Source organism: Bombus pyrosoma, linkage group LG3 (assembly GCF_014825855.1).
Source record: "Bombus pyrosoma isolate SC7728 linkage group LG3, ASM1482585v1, whole genome shotgun sequence".
Classification (NCBI taxonomy): Eukaryota; Metazoa; Arthropoda; class Insecta; order Hymenoptera; family Apidae; genus Bombus; species Bombus pyrosoma.
In genome coordinates, this window is record NC_057772.1 from 3,545,316 (window position 1) to 3,562,909 (window position 17,594).

At 41.6% G+C, this 17,594-nt stretch overlaps 1 protein-coding gene across 3 annotated transcripts in view; it reads right to left on the reverse strand.

The window, feature by feature from the left end:
- Positions 1–17,594, reverse strand: part of LOC122565691 — a 114,573-nt gene that overhangs the window by 76,769 nt on the left and 20,210 nt on the right. For all 3 annotated transcript variants that reach the window (XM_043721918.1, XM_043721919.1, XM_043721917.1), the window contains exons 2-29: positions 13,875–13,930; positions 13,373–13,568; positions 12,715–12,819; positions 12,193–12,309; positions 11,838–12,085; positions 11,092–11,341; positions 10,309–10,554; positions 10,019–10,138; positions 9,720–9,853; positions 9,285–9,522; positions 9,079–9,201; positions 8,856–8,990; positions 8,492–8,725; positions 7,781–8,296; positions 7,415–7,600; positions 7,068–7,319; positions 6,489–6,920; positions 5,879–6,172; positions 5,509–5,757; positions 3,575–5,335; positions 3,145–3,333; positions 2,674–3,055; positions 2,059–2,474; positions 1,769–1,919; positions 1,424–1,685; positions 998–1,262; positions 455–918; positions 111–366 (exon numbers count right to left, since the gene is read on the reverse strand). In XM_043721918.1, coding sequence (XP_043577853.1) covers positions 111–366; positions 455–918; positions 998–1,262; positions 1,424–1,685; positions 1,769–1,919; positions 2,059–2,474; positions 2,674–3,055; positions 3,145–3,333; positions 3,575–5,335; positions 5,509–5,757; positions 5,879–6,172; positions 6,489–6,920; positions 7,068–7,319; positions 7,415–7,600; positions 7,781–8,296; positions 8,492–8,725; positions 8,856–8,990; positions 9,079–9,201; positions 9,285–9,522; positions 9,720–9,853; positions 10,019–10,138; positions 10,309–10,554; positions 11,092–11,341; positions 11,838–12,085; positions 12,193–12,309; positions 12,715–12,819; positions 13,373–13,568; positions 13,875–13,930 — 8,277 coding nt within the window. The remainder of the gene's footprint in view (positions 1–110; positions 367–454; positions 919–997; positions 1,263–1,423; positions 1,686–1,768; positions 1,920–2,058; positions 2,475–2,673; positions 3,056–3,144; positions 3,334–3,574; positions 5,336–5,508; positions 5,758–5,878; positions 6,173–6,488; positions 6,921–7,067; positions 7,320–7,414; positions 7,601–7,780; positions 8,297–8,491; positions 8,726–8,855; positions 8,991–9,078; positions 9,202–9,284; positions 9,523–9,719; positions 9,854–10,018; positions 10,139–10,308; positions 10,555–11,091; positions 11,342–11,837; positions 12,086–12,192; positions 12,310–12,714; positions 12,820–13,372; positions 13,569–13,874; positions 13,931–17,594) is intronic.

Here is a 17,594-nt window from a genome sequence, read left to right on the forward strand (position 1 = left end):
TAGAATTACCGGCTAATCATTGCGCAAATTGATTTTTAATCTCTATCTTTGATATTAGGAGATAATTATCAAGAAAGATCCTTTTCAATGTTTAAGATTCATAAACCTACCGAAACATTTGGGTACGTTGTTGACGTTTATACATTTTGCAGTCAGTGGGCAGTCTCCGTCCTGCAGACATTCTACCGGTGGCTGACAACCGCTATTATAAGGATCTCCAATCATTCCCTGTTGACAGTGACACCTATAGGACCCTCTGGAATTTTCACACACAGCACCAGGTGCGCAAGGTTGATCCGAACAATAATCGATCAATTGACATCCATGAGTTGGTTCTCCAGTGTAACCCGGTTGACACGTACAAATCTGAAAAATGATAAACAACATGTATAACACAATTTTCTCTTGTAAAATTTCGAACATATGACGCATGATCGAATGATTAATTAATTACTTGAACGTGTTTCTCTGCTGAGCAAATAGCATTGACGCCGCAAGGATTATGAGCTAAACAAGCGATCCTGCACTTGTGCGCGTCACAAATCTTCTCTCCGCTGCAGTCATCGTTGACCTCACATTCAATAGATTGGCATCCAATTTTGTCGTCTTTCGAATTTCCGAAGAATCCAGGCTTGCAAGAGCAAACTCCAACGTGATTATCGGCTTTGCACTCGGCGTTGCGTCCACAGAGGAGCAGATCGCAAGCTTTCTGACATTCTGCTTGTCCAATGTTGTTCTTCATGCATCTTTCGTCGTAGGAACAGTCATCGTCGGATATGCAACGTAATTCTTGCACGCAGATGTTATTGTGGCAGTATTGGTACTCGGGGCAACTGGAGTTGCTCTTGCAGGTGGGCTGACAGAGACCATTGATGCAAAGCTGGTCGCCGATACAATCCCTCGTGCTTCCACAAAGGGCTGTAAAAATATGAAATTTAGAGAATTTTCAAGAATTCAATACGTTAAATTAAATCTTAGAATATGTCCTTTTATTTACCAGTGCATATTCCTCCATTGCAAGCTGAACCAGTAGCACATTGAGAGTCCGATTTACAATATTGGACAGGTGTGCAACCTAAATTAGGATCGCCAGTACCGCCAGGTTGACACGTGCACACTGCACTGTGATTTAAAGAAGAACAATCTGCTCCTTGTCCACATACGTTTGCAAGAGAACAAGGATCGACGCATTTGTGATTGTAACAGGCGTCGGAAGGACTGCAGTCGCTGTGATAGTTGCATTCTAAGTGAATACATTCCGTCTAAAATTCAGAAACAGGAACAAACGATCAGAATTAAGAAAGGAGATTTTCTTCGAACGAGTGATCAATGAAAGAACAACTACGTGTTCCAGTAATTTAAACGAACCAAAAAAAGTCAACTCTAAATCAAATCATTTTTTCTATTCGTAACTTATACTTACTGTCGGATTGCCAGTGGTCTGATCAGGACATCTGCAAAGTGGAACGTGATCATGAACGAAACATTCGGCATTTCTTCCGCACGAATGACTATCCGGTGATACGTCGCAAGGATTGGTGCATCTATTATCAATGCAAGCAGCAGTATTTGGGCAATCAAGGTCCGTGAAGCAGTCGCCCGGTTGTTTGCAACCAGATTTGAAAGGATCTCCGACCAAACCATGAGGACAGATGCAAGCGTAAGAGCCTTCCGTGTTTTGACAACTATGAAAAATATTGTAATATTTTTATCGCGAACTCCATTGAAATCTGAGACAAAGAATATTTAAAATGGTGAGGTAACTTACACCGCGGAGGAGTGACAAGGATTCTTCAAACATTCGTCAATGTCTACGCAAATGTCACCCGCTAGCTCGAAACCAGGATAACATTTGCATATTCCAGAATGATCGGACGCTATGCAGTTGCCGTATCCACAGTCCACTTGATTACAAGGACCTGAATAAATGAATTGTCGATAAGTATGAGAGAGAAACTATCACTTTATGTTTGGTCTATGAGAAAAGAACGCCGATTACCAAACAGCTCAATAATTAACATACTCCATTTGTAAAATTACTCGTATGTCGCTACTTACTGCTACATTTGTTAGTATCCTGATTGCAGTATTTGTCTATAGAACAATCGTTGTTAGAAAGACATTCCACTTTGAAGCACCCTGAAGAGTCTCCAATGTAACCAGGCTGACATTGACAGGCAGCCGTGTGATCCAAAACGGAGCAAATAGTGTTGAGACCACAGTCAACCAGAGAGCAAGGATCGGTGCAATTATGTTGGACGCAAGCCTGTGAATCAGCACAATCTGCGTGTACGGTGCACTGGTGAGGAATTACACAACCTGTTCCTACAGGATCACCAGCTGTGCCTTGTGGACAGACGCAGCGATAAGATCCATGAAGATTGACGCACTCTGCGCTCGAGTGACACGGTTGATCGTCACACTCGTTGATGTCCAGACAGTGTTCTGGTCCAGCAATGAATCCATGGCTGCATCTAGGGAAGAAAATTTATAATTGTTGACAGAAATTTTACGAAATGATTAAGAATACTCATAAATAAGAATGATTGAAAGTATTTCAGAACAGGTACAAACGATTATGACTTGAATTCATAAAAATATTATACAAATTGATCCAATTTTGCACTATTGCCACTATCTTCCCAAAGTAGCCATATTATATTCGATACTTACTTGCATTTGTTGTTGATGCACACCTCGTTATCGTTGCAACCAACGTCAGAGGTGCAACCTACTTCGCAAACTCCATCGATGCACAATTCACCTGGCAAACAATTACTGTCGCCGTAGCACACTTTCATGCATATTCCGTTCTTGCAGCGTTCTCCTTCGGCACAGTTGTCCTGTTCGCTGCATTGACATTGACAGAATCCAGAGACACACAGATGCTGACTGGGGCAGTCTTGAGGACCTTCGCAGATATTCGGCACTCTGACGCAACCTTGTTGGGGTGTAGGATTTCCGTGGAATCCAAGGGGACAGGTGCAGGTGGTAGCGTGATTTGTGCAGCTGCAGATCGCGTTTGGACCGCAAACGTCCTTTCTCTTGCATGGATCTGAACAAAATATTGGAAAATAGTTCGTTATTGACATCGGATGGTTGAAATCTATCAAAGGGCTAAATTAATTTTTCACGCCTCGGTACCTTGACATTTGTTGTCGATACAGGATTCCGTCGAAGGACAGTTCTTATTGCTTCGACATCCCAGAATGCACATTCCGTTAACGCAAGCCTGATCAGTCTGGCACTGTGTGTGAGTAACACACGGTACCATACATTTACTATCCACACACTTTTCACCAGCAGAGCAGTCGGTAATCGCTCGACAAACAGCTACAACAACCAACATCTTTCTTAATAAAACCAATCACATTTTACACAGTAAATTCGTATTTAATAGCAGAACTAGAAAACTCATCAAAATTACGAATTTCATATCTTTCCCAGCAATTTTTTCCTTGCTGATCTAAATTCTAATTTCCATTGAGAAGCGGTTCACATTGTCGAACAGTAGTACACGCGATGCTACAAATCGATAATTCTGGCATTAATTGATCGGAAAGACAAATCTTACCTATACACTGTCCTTCGAGGCAGATGCTCTCCACGCAATCAGCGTCAACGTTGCAATAATTCGTGGCGCGGACGCAACCATCCTGCGGGCCCTTTGAAGATGGAATAAACTTATGAATACACTTGCAAGTGGGTTGACCATTGATAATATCGCAAATAGAATTCAGTCCACAGGCATTTTCACATGGATTGGCGCATCGATGATTGTGACAAATGGAATGCACAGGACAATCCTTGACACTGGCGCAATATCCTTCCGGTTGACAGCCTTTCACGTAAGGATCCCCGACAAAATTCGGTGGACACTGACAAACAGGATTGCTGGATGGTCCAGGAACACAGAGAGCTGTTTCATGGCAAGGATTCGGATGACAAGCTTCAAGAGGAACACACTCGACGTCAGGAACAGGATTAGGCTTCAGCCCTGGTGGACACTGACAAATTGCCCTATGATCATCCGCGATGCAAACAGCGTTCACACCGCAAGCATTTTCATCACAAGCATCGTAACAAGTGTGCGTCAACCTATTGCAAAGCTGAGTGGGTGGACAGTCGATGTTATACACGCATGGAACAGCTCGACATCCTTTTACAACGTCATTGGGATCACCAGCGTAGAGGCCAGGTGGACATTCACAATTAGCTACGTGATTATGCACCACACACAAAGCATTTGGACCGCACGAAACGAAATTGCAGACTGGTTGACAGGTCAGAAGACCTTCTTTGGTGCTTCTACAGGTTTGATCCTCTGGACACTCGCTGTCAGTGGAACAATGGTCTTTCCTAGGTGTTTGACATCCTTGACGATCGTTTGGATTGCCGATAAAACCAGGCAAACACTCACAGCGACCTCGATGTTTCTCCGCCATGCACTGGGAGTTAATCGCGCAGGTGAAACTTTTACAAACAGAGACACACTTTAATACACCAAGAGCGTCTGGCCTACAAGCTTCTGTAGTGTGACAATCATCGTCGGAGATACAATCAGGGACAGATGGTTTTTCGCAGGAGGATAGTATCGGATTCCATTCGTAGCCATCTTGACACTTGCAGGTAGCGTGACCAGGGATTATATCAGGCTCGCACTTCTGGTGAGCACCACAGACTACTTTGCTACATGGATTTACACATTCGCGGACACCACCGTCCAGAAGAATACAGAAAGAACCTTCAGAACAATCTGAATCTTGTTCACATCTTGGTGTTACCACTGATTTAAATGGTTTACAGCCTTCTACGAGATTGCTAGGATTTCCCTTGTATCCATCGATGCAGAGACACGAAGACACGTGATTCTGGGTGATACATAATGCGTTTGGACCACACTGTAACTTGCTGCACGCGTCTACGCATTTCCTAACACCTTTTCCAACTTGGAAGCAGATCTGTTGAGGTTCACAATCGAGATCGTTAGAGCAGTGACCGTGAAGATAACAACCTTTGATCAGGTCGTTGGGGTTGCCACTGTAACCAGGTGGACACACGCAAGCTCCATCCTGGCAAACTGATCTTGGTCCGCATTTTACGTCGCTGCAGCGATTTATGCATTTGCCAGACACGCAGCTGTAGTCGAATGGACAAGGTACCGAGTCACTGCAGGTGCAAGTTGATGGATCGGTGCAAGGACCGACTTGGACCTGTTGGCAACCGATGAAGGGATTGCCGAAGTAACTTTCTTTACAGCGACAGTCGTAGCTACCAATAGTGTTGATGCATACTGCGTTGCTCCCGCAAGCGTTTCCATTACACTCGTTGATATCTGAAGAAATTAATAAAATTTCCCTCAATTATTGTATTATCCTCGAATTTTCTTTACAAATGGGTATAACCGATTTAAAAGTGGATTGATATTCTTTTAGTTACTACAAAATTCTTGTACCTTCTGTCAAAATTTAAGGAAAGGCAGTGTGACTTTGCTTCAATAATACGTACCATGACACTGAATATACGGATTTCCAGCGTATCCAGGAGGACACAAGCATTCAACTGCATTCGGACCAGCATTACAATGTGCATCCTTGCCACACAGAGCAGTGGAGCAATCAGATTTTTGTTGCACACCACAACCATGATACGGATTTCCGCTGGTACCAGGATTGCATACGCACTTAGATTCTTGCAACGTATATTCACAGTGAGCGTTAGAACCACAAGTAGGATCACAGACAGCTGGATTAATCGCTATCAAATTACGAAAAATATATCCATCAAATTGAGAAACTTAGGAAATGTGGAATTGATCGATATGCTCTCTGATGAGAGGCTCGATCAATCTTTGATCGTCATTTCGTGTAACACTTACGTGGCATACAGAGGAGATCCGGATTTCCAATGAAATAAGGATTGCACACGCATTTATTCGTCGCTGGGTCACAAGATGCACCAACCCCACAGACTATGCCTTCGCATCGACGTTTGCACCTTCCACTTATGCACACGCTTGGTTCTGCGCAGGGAACTTCTGGAGAACAAACGTCCGGTTGACACTGACCACCAGGGAACGGATTCCCCATGAAACCTTCGATACATTTGCACGTTGGTCCACTATAACTCACGATACACTGTGCTCCAGAGCCACACACGAAACCATCGCACTCTGTAAAACCATTTATTACAATTCTTTTTTTGGTATATCAAAACAATCATGTAAAATATCGCGATTATTTAGGACCTTCCTCAGTCTCAATTTTCTCTGAATGAACCGAAGAAAGTACTAATTATATATACTAACTACTAACGAAAGCCTCAAAATATTTAGCGCAGTAGTTGGAGGTTCACTGAATCATCTCGTTCCAATGAATCAAAAAGATCGTGCTTTAAGACAAATTACGGATAGTAAGAAACACGATTATATGAGAAATCACTTAAAGAACATAGCGCGCTAAGAGATTACATAAAGATATAATACTCACGTGAAACACACTCGTTGTTCTTGCCTTCCACAAATCCAATTACACATCGACACCAGGCAGCATGTTTATCAGGCTCGCAGTATGCGTTTGGTCCACAAGGTATATTGTCACAAGGGTTCACGCATCTTCCATTGACACAAGCGAATATATTGTCGCAATCGTCGTTAGAAGAACATTCGTTCTTAGCCACAGCGACTCTAGTACAACCACCGCCGTAAGGATCGCCCACTGTTCCCTTTGGACACTCGCAAATGTGATCGCCCTTGGTGTTAATACAGTAGGCACCGTGACCACAGGGATTATTGGCACACTCGTTCACGTCCACACAACCGTGTTGAGGGTCACCTTCGTAACCAGCCTCGCACATACACCTTGGTGGATCGCTTGGTGTACATTTTGCGTTTATACCGCATGGGAACCGATCACAAGGATCTGGAAATTAAAATGAGAACTTGTATGTGTCTAGATAGAGATGTATTTAAGAAATATATGAAAAATATGTGAACAACAATTTAAAATGATTCTCGCGAATTTCTCGAATCAGATATTGAGCACAGTGTTTCATATGGAGACGCTCACTCTTGCAAAGGTTTCCATCGAGAGGATCCGTATAAAATGGCGGTGGACAAACACATTCACCAGGCTGCACGCATTTCTCGTTGGCTTTACACTCGTTGTCGCTTGTGCATCTTTTCTGAGCCGGAGAACACAGACCGTTGTATGGGTCTCCGCCATAACCGTGTGGACAAACGCACTGATGAGATCCTGGTAGGTTTACGCATTCTGCTCCGTAGCCACATACTTGGTGTCCAACGATACACTCGTTTATATCTGTAAGTGAATATTATTGTATCGTTAGTTTCGGTTATGTTGATAATGTAGATGAAGTTGAACGGTCGAAGAAGAATGAAGATTTTGATATAAACCTTCGCAAGAACCGTCAGCCTTGGTAGTGTAACCCTTGGGACAAGCGCAGTAACTGACTCCTCCAGCAATAGTGATACACTCTGCACCACTGGGACATTTTTCTCCCTTGGAACATCCGGCCAACATACATTTTCCATTGACGATCTTATACGGAGGCTGGCATTGACACTCGATACTGTTGCATTCTGTAATTATTGTCAAATGATTACGTCTAATTTCATACTCTTCTAACACAGATTTGAATTATTTCCAATCGTGACGATTTGAAATACGTATGCGATCTGTAGCGTATTTAAGTACACATTGTAAACTGATCTTTCTAGCGTTAATAAATCTTCCAAATGTTAAAAACAAAAGTTCGTTACCTTCGCAAAGGGAGAACGGATTTCCATTAAATCCAGGCGGACACTGGCACTCGTAGCTCCCAGGTAAATTCTTACAAATGGCGTTAACACCACAGGCAGGTTTATCTCTGAGTTCCATACATTCGTTAATGTCTCTACATTTACCAGATTCGTGATCCCTAGTATATCCTCTCTGACAAATACAAACGCTGCTCCCCACAAATTCATCCTTGATGCACTGTTCTCCAGCAGGACACGGAGTACTTGGTCCGCATACATGAGGAGCCTTCGATTCTTGACAACCACCACTGTAAGGATCACCCGTGGTGCCACTGGGACATTGACAGGAGAAGGATCCCGGCTCGTTATTACAGATCGCTCCTTGAGGACACGGATTAATGGCGCATTCGTCAATGTCTCTGCAACCGCCCTTCACTCCTGGCTTTCCCGTGTAACCATTGCGACACAAACACGTGGCCACGTCGTTTGACAGCATACAGTGGGCGTTTGGTCCGCAAGATAAGTCCTCGCACGGATCTGATTTTATGAAAACAATTATTCGAAAAATATTAGAATTCTTCGTGAAAACTGTAGAAAAAAATTCCGTAAAATAATATTCTATACAGTTTCCTGATGTCAGGTCTGGTTTGATAACTAGAATATTAGTTTTAAACTTAAATAGAGAGAAAAACTCTATAATAATTCGATGTTTCGACTAGAAAATGCACTCACGTCTACAGTCGTTTCCAACGTTGGGTTCTGGGCACAGACAACGTTTCTGTGGATCACAAATGGCGTTTCCGGGGCAATCACCATCGACTTCGCAGGTAACTATGCCCACACACTTGATGTAAGGATCGGGATCTGGAATGGTCCCTTCTGGACAGGTGCAGGAATAAGATCCCTCGGTGTTGGTGCATGTAGCCCCGTGACCACAAGCATCTGGTCTGCCACATTCGTCTACGTCTATTTTAAATCGAAAATAAAACATTAGTGCTAATACAGACATTTTAATAATATAAGGTAATGATATAGATATAGTAAATTTGTATTGTCTGTTCTCGAATTTTCAAAAGTATCGAATTTTATAGTATACCCATGCATTGTTTGAAGGCGTTTCCAGAAAATCCAGGTTTGCACTGACAACTAAATCCACCCAGAGTATTGGTACAGATGGCATTTTTACCGCAACGTCCCGAAGGACCATTTATCGCGTCACATTCGTTTATATCTAATTTAAAGAGAATTCAAATATTATTGATTATCCATTAAAATGCTAAAATATTAATCATTTTTTAACAAAATTTCAAAACACTTACCAACGCATCCAGCTGCAATGTCGTTCGGATTAAAAGTCCAGCCGTCCTCGCAGATACAATAAGCTTCGTGGCCATCTGCCTTGCAGTACGCATGATCTCCACAGGTTACTTCGTCACACGGTGCTATAAAACGTAAAATCATATTTATAGATGTCTCTCTGTAATTAACATTGTTCTTTCATCGCGTTTGTTCGAAATTTATTTACCTTTACAAGGTATGTGTGGCGGAGTTCCAACGAAGCCAGATTCGCATTCGCAGTGATAACTGCCCCTAGTGTTGCTGCAAATCGATGCAGGTCCACAAGGGTTCGAAAGACATTCGTCAACGTCCACACATTCGGCTCCAATGGCTTTGAACCCGTCCTTGCAGAAGCACTGACCTTCGATACACTCGGCGTTGTTCACGCAGTCGAAGTTTGATTTGCAAAGTGTTGTCACGTCGGTCTGGACATTTTATAATTTCACAATGGATAAATAAAGAGAGAAACAAAAATGGCAAAGTAGTTAAATATAGTAAAGATTACGTGACTCCATGAAATTTTCGTGGAAAATAAATGGTTAAAAATAATGAACATTTTTCAATCTGAGAAAAGTTTGCTAAAAAAAGACATAATAAAGTAACAAAAAATTAACGTAATTACCTGTTCACAAGCAACTGTCGGATTGGGATTGGCACTATATCCCGGTGGACAGACGCAATTGTAACCAGGATCCGTGTTCTTGCAAATCGCATACCTTCCACAAGGGTTCTCTAATGCTGTGCATTCGTCGATATCTGAGAAACAGAGAAACAATCTCGAAGTTCAACAGATAGAAGAGAAGAATTAACGCTGAAGAAAATATAATAATATCTTGTTGCCTTGTACCGTTTTAAAATCTCAAGTTTAACAAACAATTAGTGTAATTAATTCATGGAAAAACTATAATCTCAGTTGCTAACCGCTGCATCCCTTAAACGGATCCCCAGTGTAGTCCGCCTTGCAACTGCATACGAAACTGCCGATCGTGTCGCTGCATTCAGCGTTTTCGCCGCAAGGATTTCTCTCGCATTCGTTCACGTCTGTTAATCAACACGGTTAATCAGGCGCTGAGCATTAATTTTATCATTTTGTTACTGTGGGATTGGGCGATTAAAAATTATATCTGGAGATTACCAATGACAGAATGAGACTAAAATGTTACTTTTCTCTTTTTTAATATTGTAATAAGATGAGTTAGGTGATGACTGACTTTCGCACAATGTTAGTCCTTGACCGATGAAGCCTTGGGGGCAGATGCACTTATACGATCCTGGTACGTTGATGCATCTTGCGTTCTCCGCGCATGCATCCAACCGGCTGCACTCGTTCACATCGATGCAACCATGCGTTTCATCCATTTGATAGCCTGCCTGACATCTGCACTCGAAACTACCCTCTGTGTTCACGCACTCAGCATCCGAGCCGCACGGTGTACCCTCCTCGCATTCGTTTATATCTATTAGCGATGGTTAGTCAATATTTATTTACTACGTGTTTCAATTAATCTATTTATGATTTATTAATCGTGTTATCGTATAATAAATCTATGTTAAGATTTTTCTTTTGTTAATATTATCGAAAATAATGCTATTAACGAGGCTCGTACGTCCGCGGATCAACGAATAGGCGAGTATATAATATTTTACAATTTATCTTCGTCATTCTCGCTTGCCGTTGTAAGATTCTGTAGGGTCGTTTGGTGAGTGAGATTTAAACATTAGATGAACATTCAATTTCTCGCGTAACGTAATAAAAAGATATCTCGACTAATTAGGAAGCTCAGATTGTTATTTAAATTAATATATTTAATTAATATATTTAATGCATCGAACTTCTACGTTGTTTTCCGAACTTACCATTATCAGGTTTTATAAGCTAATCTATGTAATCTACAAACTGATATATACGTAGTAATATTGAAGTATTAGAAATTCAGTTGGGCTCGTAAGTTAGTAAGAAAATGTTTCGGATAATTAGAAATCGAGTTACCCACCGTGACAGCCTACCCAAGGATCGCCGCTCATTCCTTCCGGGCAAGAGCAGCGGAAACTGCCATGCACGTTTGTGCACTGAGCTGAACGACCGCAAGGACTGCGCAGACATTCGTCGACGTCCACGCATTCTTCTTCAGGATCGCCGTTATATCCCTCGGGACATTCGCATTTGTGGGCGCCCGGAAGATTGACGCACAAGGCACCCTTTCCGCAAGCACCCGCGTAATCGCATTCGTTGATATCGATACACTGCACAAAATTAATATTCCCTTGTACCATATGCAAACACCCAATGATTTTATCTTTATTTCCTCCAAAAAGCTTTCCGTATACATATACAGTGTGAGAGTCAAAAGAAAGTATACACTTTACACAGTGAGGTTCGTACAATATCATTTTACCTACAGGCTTGTCTATATTTTTTATTATTAATTCGTATTCCTACATACTTCCTATATGCCAATAGTCGTCGAAGTATTACGATACCTTCTGACTACTACTGGACGTAGATATTCCTGATCTATCCATACCTTGTTCCATAGTAAATGTTCCTTGCTGTTCATTTCGTTTATCGTTTCTTTTTCCTATTGTATCTGTTTAACGATGCTCCTAATGGCATACGCTCGTATGACATTTCTTTCTGATTCTTCTCTTTCTTTTTTTTTTTTTTATCCCATAGAATATACTGACAACGTATAGGCGGAAAGAATTGGGACACCCTGTGTATACATATATAAATACTTACAGTTTCGTAGGGGTCTCCCGTGAACCCAGGTTGACAGGCACAAGTGTAATTCCCCGGAATATTGTTGCAGACAGTATTATCACCACACGCTCCAGATATCGCGCACTCGTTCACATCCTCGCAATGCACCTCGCCGTCGCCGATATAGCCAGGTTTGCATTTGCATAGGAAATGCGACGGGAGATTGCAACATTCGGCGTTCTCCACGCATCTCGCAGCAAGTATCGGGTTATCACACTCGTTGATATCTGTAGACACGCGTCCAAGCAAAAATAAAACGATCTCGTATAACGTAAGAAATCAATGGAGCAGAATGATAGAGCGAGAGAAAGAATGATCAGACACGCGTACGTACCTTCGCAGTGGAAACCATCGCCTTGATAGCCAGGGAAACAGGAACATTGGAAACTACCAAGAGTATTCGTGCAATGCGCGAATATATCACAGGGACGGTATTTGCACTCGTTCTCGTCTGCAACATGTGTTTACATTTCCATAAAATATGAATACATATATTTCCATAAAATACGTATTGAGAAAGTTAGTAAAGGTGCGGTTTAAATTTAAATTTCAACTGTCCAGTGGTAGCATGGCAAACTACCGAAAGTAGATACTTCGGTCTTTTCCTCATTTATTCAAATCGACTGATTTATTTACTTTCCAAATACTCAGTAGCTTTCAACAGTTTCAAAATATTTCCAATTAATAAATTATTCTTCGAGAGCTATTCTATTTTTAAATTTCTAATTTTCCAACGTACTTTAATACAGAATAACGTTTCTAAAATTTGACCAAACAATTTGAGCCTTCTGAGAAGTTAGAGGAATTACTTGATTAGATTATTTACGAGTAAAAGATTGGTTTCAAGAGTTTTTACCTGGCACCTGGCAATTGCAACCACCAAAACCGTCGTTGCAATGGCACACGGAGTCCAAGCAGACGCCATTCAGACACATGGTGCCGTCCTCCTTGGTACAATCGTCTATCTCAAACAGAAAGGTGTAAATCAATTACCGATTCATCGTGGGTATACAATCCCTTAGTCATCCTATGAGAAAACAGCATCGGGTAAAAATCATGTCGATTACGATGAGTAATTCGTTTCCCTTACGTAACGCGTTCATCATCCATCCGTTCGTGATCGTCGAGGCAAAACGCCTTCGTTTAACGCGCGTGCAGACACCAGCGGAATAACAATAATAAAAATGAATGTCGACAATTAATCGACAGCGGAAGACAGGCTCGATGAAGGAGAAACGTGATGACAAGTTCGCGACTCCTCGTAATTGCTATGACGAGGCGGCGTTACGCGCGAGGCGTAAGTATGTTTGCGGTTTCACGCGAGGATCGCTTTGCTGGCGTAATCGGTGCCGAGAACAACAGAATGACGTAAAGGAACAGTGAAGATTGTAACGGTAGCGCGATCGCGTCGTAGAACAGGTAAAGCCTTTCTTTTCCTGTTAAGATCTGGTCAGACAACTATTTTTCCGCGTTGTTTTCCTTGGATGTAGCAAAGATACTGTATAACACGTTACCTGTGCATTTTAATCTTTCGCGTTGCTCGTCCGTCCCTTGGTAACAGTCGACGTTATTGTCGCACAGTTTGGAGAGTTCCAGTAGCTGTAGGATGTCCGTCGACTCGTTTACCTGACAGCCGAAGTAGCCGTCTTCGAGGTTCAGGAAGAACACTTCTCTCCTTAGTCCGTGACCGAGTCCTCTCAGAGATTCGGCCTAGAAGATGTTACAGATGCTGTTTAGAATATCGCCTTGCGTACGGTCGAACATTTGAAATCACTTTTCTAGTTGCATCTATGAATTTTATGCGTATTTTACGCTTCAAAAATCTTAATCTACACACTTTCTTTCATGCGCCGCCGCTGATACACACAATCGCGCAAAAACAATGTAGAACGTGTTAAACGCTCGCACGTGTAACCATTAAAGATAAGAAAATAACAGATTAATTAAAATTCCAAGGAAAATAATGCTCTTAATTAGAAATACTTTCAACGAAATAAAATCGCTGGTTCTACTTACTGGACATAGGAATAGAAGTATCCACGCCACCAACGGCCAAAGATGTTTCATCTTGGCTGAAATGGAAACCAATTAATTCACATCTGTCAACACATTAATTTCCACCTAACAAAATTTTTATGAAAAATTATATCCCGCAGAATTCTATCATTTCACGTAAGATGAACCGCAATAGAATTCGATCACGATTCGTTCTCACGATGACTCGTGGTCAAACAAACGCAACCCTTTTGTACTTTTTTAACGATTTCCTGGATTACGTTCGTCCAATTGTTGATCTTACGACATTGTGTTCCAACGTCAGTTTCACTCGAAAAACAATCTTTCGCGCAACAACGAAACATTATTATTAAGATCGTTGATGCATAACGAATGGAGCAAAAACTCAACCAACAGAAATATTAAGTTTCTGACGATGAACAAACGAAAAATGCAGGCTCGACGTGCAACACGAAGAAACTAGTCGATGCTATTTACCGAGGGAACCGACACGAGAACACCTGTTCCGGCCGTATATCGGCATTCGCGACCCCCTCACGAATAAACCCGAACCTAACTATATCGACTTACGTTAGCCCTGGCCCTGAAAACCTAATTTCCTGGTTACGTGGTGTTTTGAAATTTAAGAAGCCCGTTTCTGGGCCGCTAGGTGCAAGGATAGCTCGCAGCAACCTGTTATACAACAGCGAGATATCAGGTTAAAGGAAATCAGCGAAAGAATATTTTATTCCCTCGTAGTTTTTAAAATTCAACATATATTATGGTAAAAAGAAAGGTAGTGTGAGAAGATTTTTAAATGAAAGAAACTTGGCCGGTACACACGTTGGGAACACAATGCAGATAGAGCAGATGATTGTAGGTTAATTGGTTTTCTTCGTGACTAAAGATCGTCAGGTTTTGCTCCGTACCTAATTATAGGCATGCAAGGAACTTTAACTCGCTTTCAAGCTTCAATGCAGCATCCTTAAATCCGTGACGGACGAAATTCAAGCATTAAAAACCCTATCGTTAGCATTGAAAACGACAAAAACATGCTTCCAATAAAAGGCAAAGGTATTCGAACGTTTATAGAACATTTTTATAAACATGTTACGTACGTTATACGAAACTTTTTGCATGAGTACCGTAACGGGACACGACTATCGCCATTATATTAATAATGTTTGAAATATTTGCGATGAATATCTTGTATATTCTATGCACATTCTCGGTGTTGCAAATTGCATCGATATAATCATATTATATCGGATAATAATCGTGTCTCGTTACAATTTTAACGAAACTTCAGAACGTTTCGTCTGACGCACGTAATAATATCCGTAAAAAGTTTCTATAAACATTCAAGTACCACTATTAGAGTTGCGTATAGTATTTGTCAACATCTGTGTTCTCGGGTATTCGAGAAACATTTCAGAAATTTTCAAGACGTTCGTCGTTCTCGAAGCACCTATAAACATTTCATGGCGATGCAACGCACCGGAAGCGAAGTTTTCAGGGGACGCCGGTGCACGCGATTCGCGGAAGGCGTCCTTTACGTGCTATGCGGCTTATGGTGAACGCGGCGAGCCCAGAACGGACGCATCGTACGCGAGCTCAGAACCTGGCACGTCGCACAATAAGTCAGGGCTGGCGATTAACCGCGCGGCGAAATGTTAACGACTGTACGTGCAGGGAGGAGGATTCGCCGCGAAGAGAGGAACGATCGAGGACGCGCGAGAGCAGCACGGTGGAACGTCGACACGAGGAAAAAGAGAAGGACAATTAGGGGAAGGAGCAGGAGGAACGTAGAAAGATGGTTAGGAAAAACGAACAGCAGGAGGGAACCGGCGGTAAGGACGCTAGGAAAAAGGAGGAAGATCGTCAGGGAAAACGTTCGAGGGAGAAAGGGAAAGAGAGAGCGAGATCGAAGAAACCGGCGAAAAGGAGGCGGAACGAAGGGCGAAGAAGGATGGAATAGAAATAGCAAGATGGGCTTTTGATTTCTCGTCCTACGAGTTTTTCTTCGACGATTTAGTCCTGATCTTGATAAAGATTCGCTGCGAATGTACTTATGGACTAGGCACGTAGCATGAAAAAGCCTGAAGAATCCGAGAATCATGCCTATTTTTAGCCTTGCCGTATGTTTGAATTCGTGCATACCTTAAAGTTCTTATGGCCTTTGTTGGTCGTATCTCAAAACAATTCATGTTGCAATACAAATGTATTCTTCGTCTGCATATATTAACTTCACTCGTGAGTAACGAGCGTTTAATCACGTGGATAGTACAGCGGGATCGGGTAGACTGCATAAAAGTTGAGTCTTTTAGAATCGAAATTGAACAATTGTATCTTCCATCAATTTCTCAAATATTTCGTAAATAGAGTGTCAATGAACGTTGATATTTATCAAGAGTTTGTTAACGAGTATCGTGATGAAAATGGGAGCACGAGATCCAGAAAAGGACGACTCGGAAGAACGTAACAAAGGAGGACGTGCGAGTACGATACACCTGTGGCCTGTCCCTTCTGCTTGTACCGATGCCTTCCTGTACCCCTAACTCCACAACGTCAAACGACTACACAGCTGGTAGACCCAGTAGATTATCTATCGGTTGACTTTAAATTCTCATCGTGGAAATTAACCACCCTCCTCACTACGAATTTCAGATGTGTCGATATCGCGCTATTTCCGCAATTCCGCGCGAAACATTCACGGAAGCGATTTGAAAAAAGTGTGATGTAACAAAATGATACCATACGCTGCTTGAAATTCAGCATTTATCGTAGAATTTAATTGGGTAACGCTAACGAATGAGATAATGTTACATCGTTGAAATTCAATTAGTAGAACGAGGAGATCTTTTTGGAATCAAATAGCATGGACTTTGGGAAACTGATATTCAGCTACGTCGTGAAAGTTTCGATACTCTCTGATTCGAGATTTTTGATAGAGAATAATCGAGGAATTTTTTGTAAAAGCAACTTATAGCGTTTCTAGTCGAATAACTGAGTTATTATAAAATATTCCATTATTTTGTATATATAAAAGAAGGAAAATAATTGCGTAGAAGCCGTTACAATTATCAATACAAACGTAGCTAATAATAAGATATTGAAACTACAACTTTCAGAGTAATTTATCCAATTTAGCATTACCGAACCATATTTCATTTTATGAGCTGCTTTTCTAAATAGCTTCGTAATTTCTCTTGTGGAGAACGAGACAAAACAAAGGGAAATTCTACGTGTTGCACTCTCACGCGCGTTCACTTTATGCAAATAAAGTCATGCCATTTTGTCGCGGCGCTCAGTAAGGGTATCGGCGTGAAATGTGTTACCGTGTCAATGATATCATCCGGTAGGTAGACAGAAGGAAACGGTGACAAAACCTATCAATTAGTCGGCGACGCATACACGCCAGCCACAGTGACACGCGTGCCTCGACACGTATATATCTCCCGTGCAAATAACGCAAAACTCCCACGCGCTTGCATTGCGACACCTTTTGCAAAAAAAAAAGAACGGATCAATGCGAAGAATTCGTCGATGTCCTTTTCCGTGACCTCCTTTCAATTATCTCTTAATTGTCCTCAAATAACCCCATTTCTTGCCATTTCTGTTATATTTTCTCATTATCGTTATTTATTTTTCTTATTTTTTCTCTATTATTTTTTAGTCGTTCTAATTTTTGTCTATAGTCATCATTACTAAGCTACGGATTTCTGTGCAAATTTATATTTT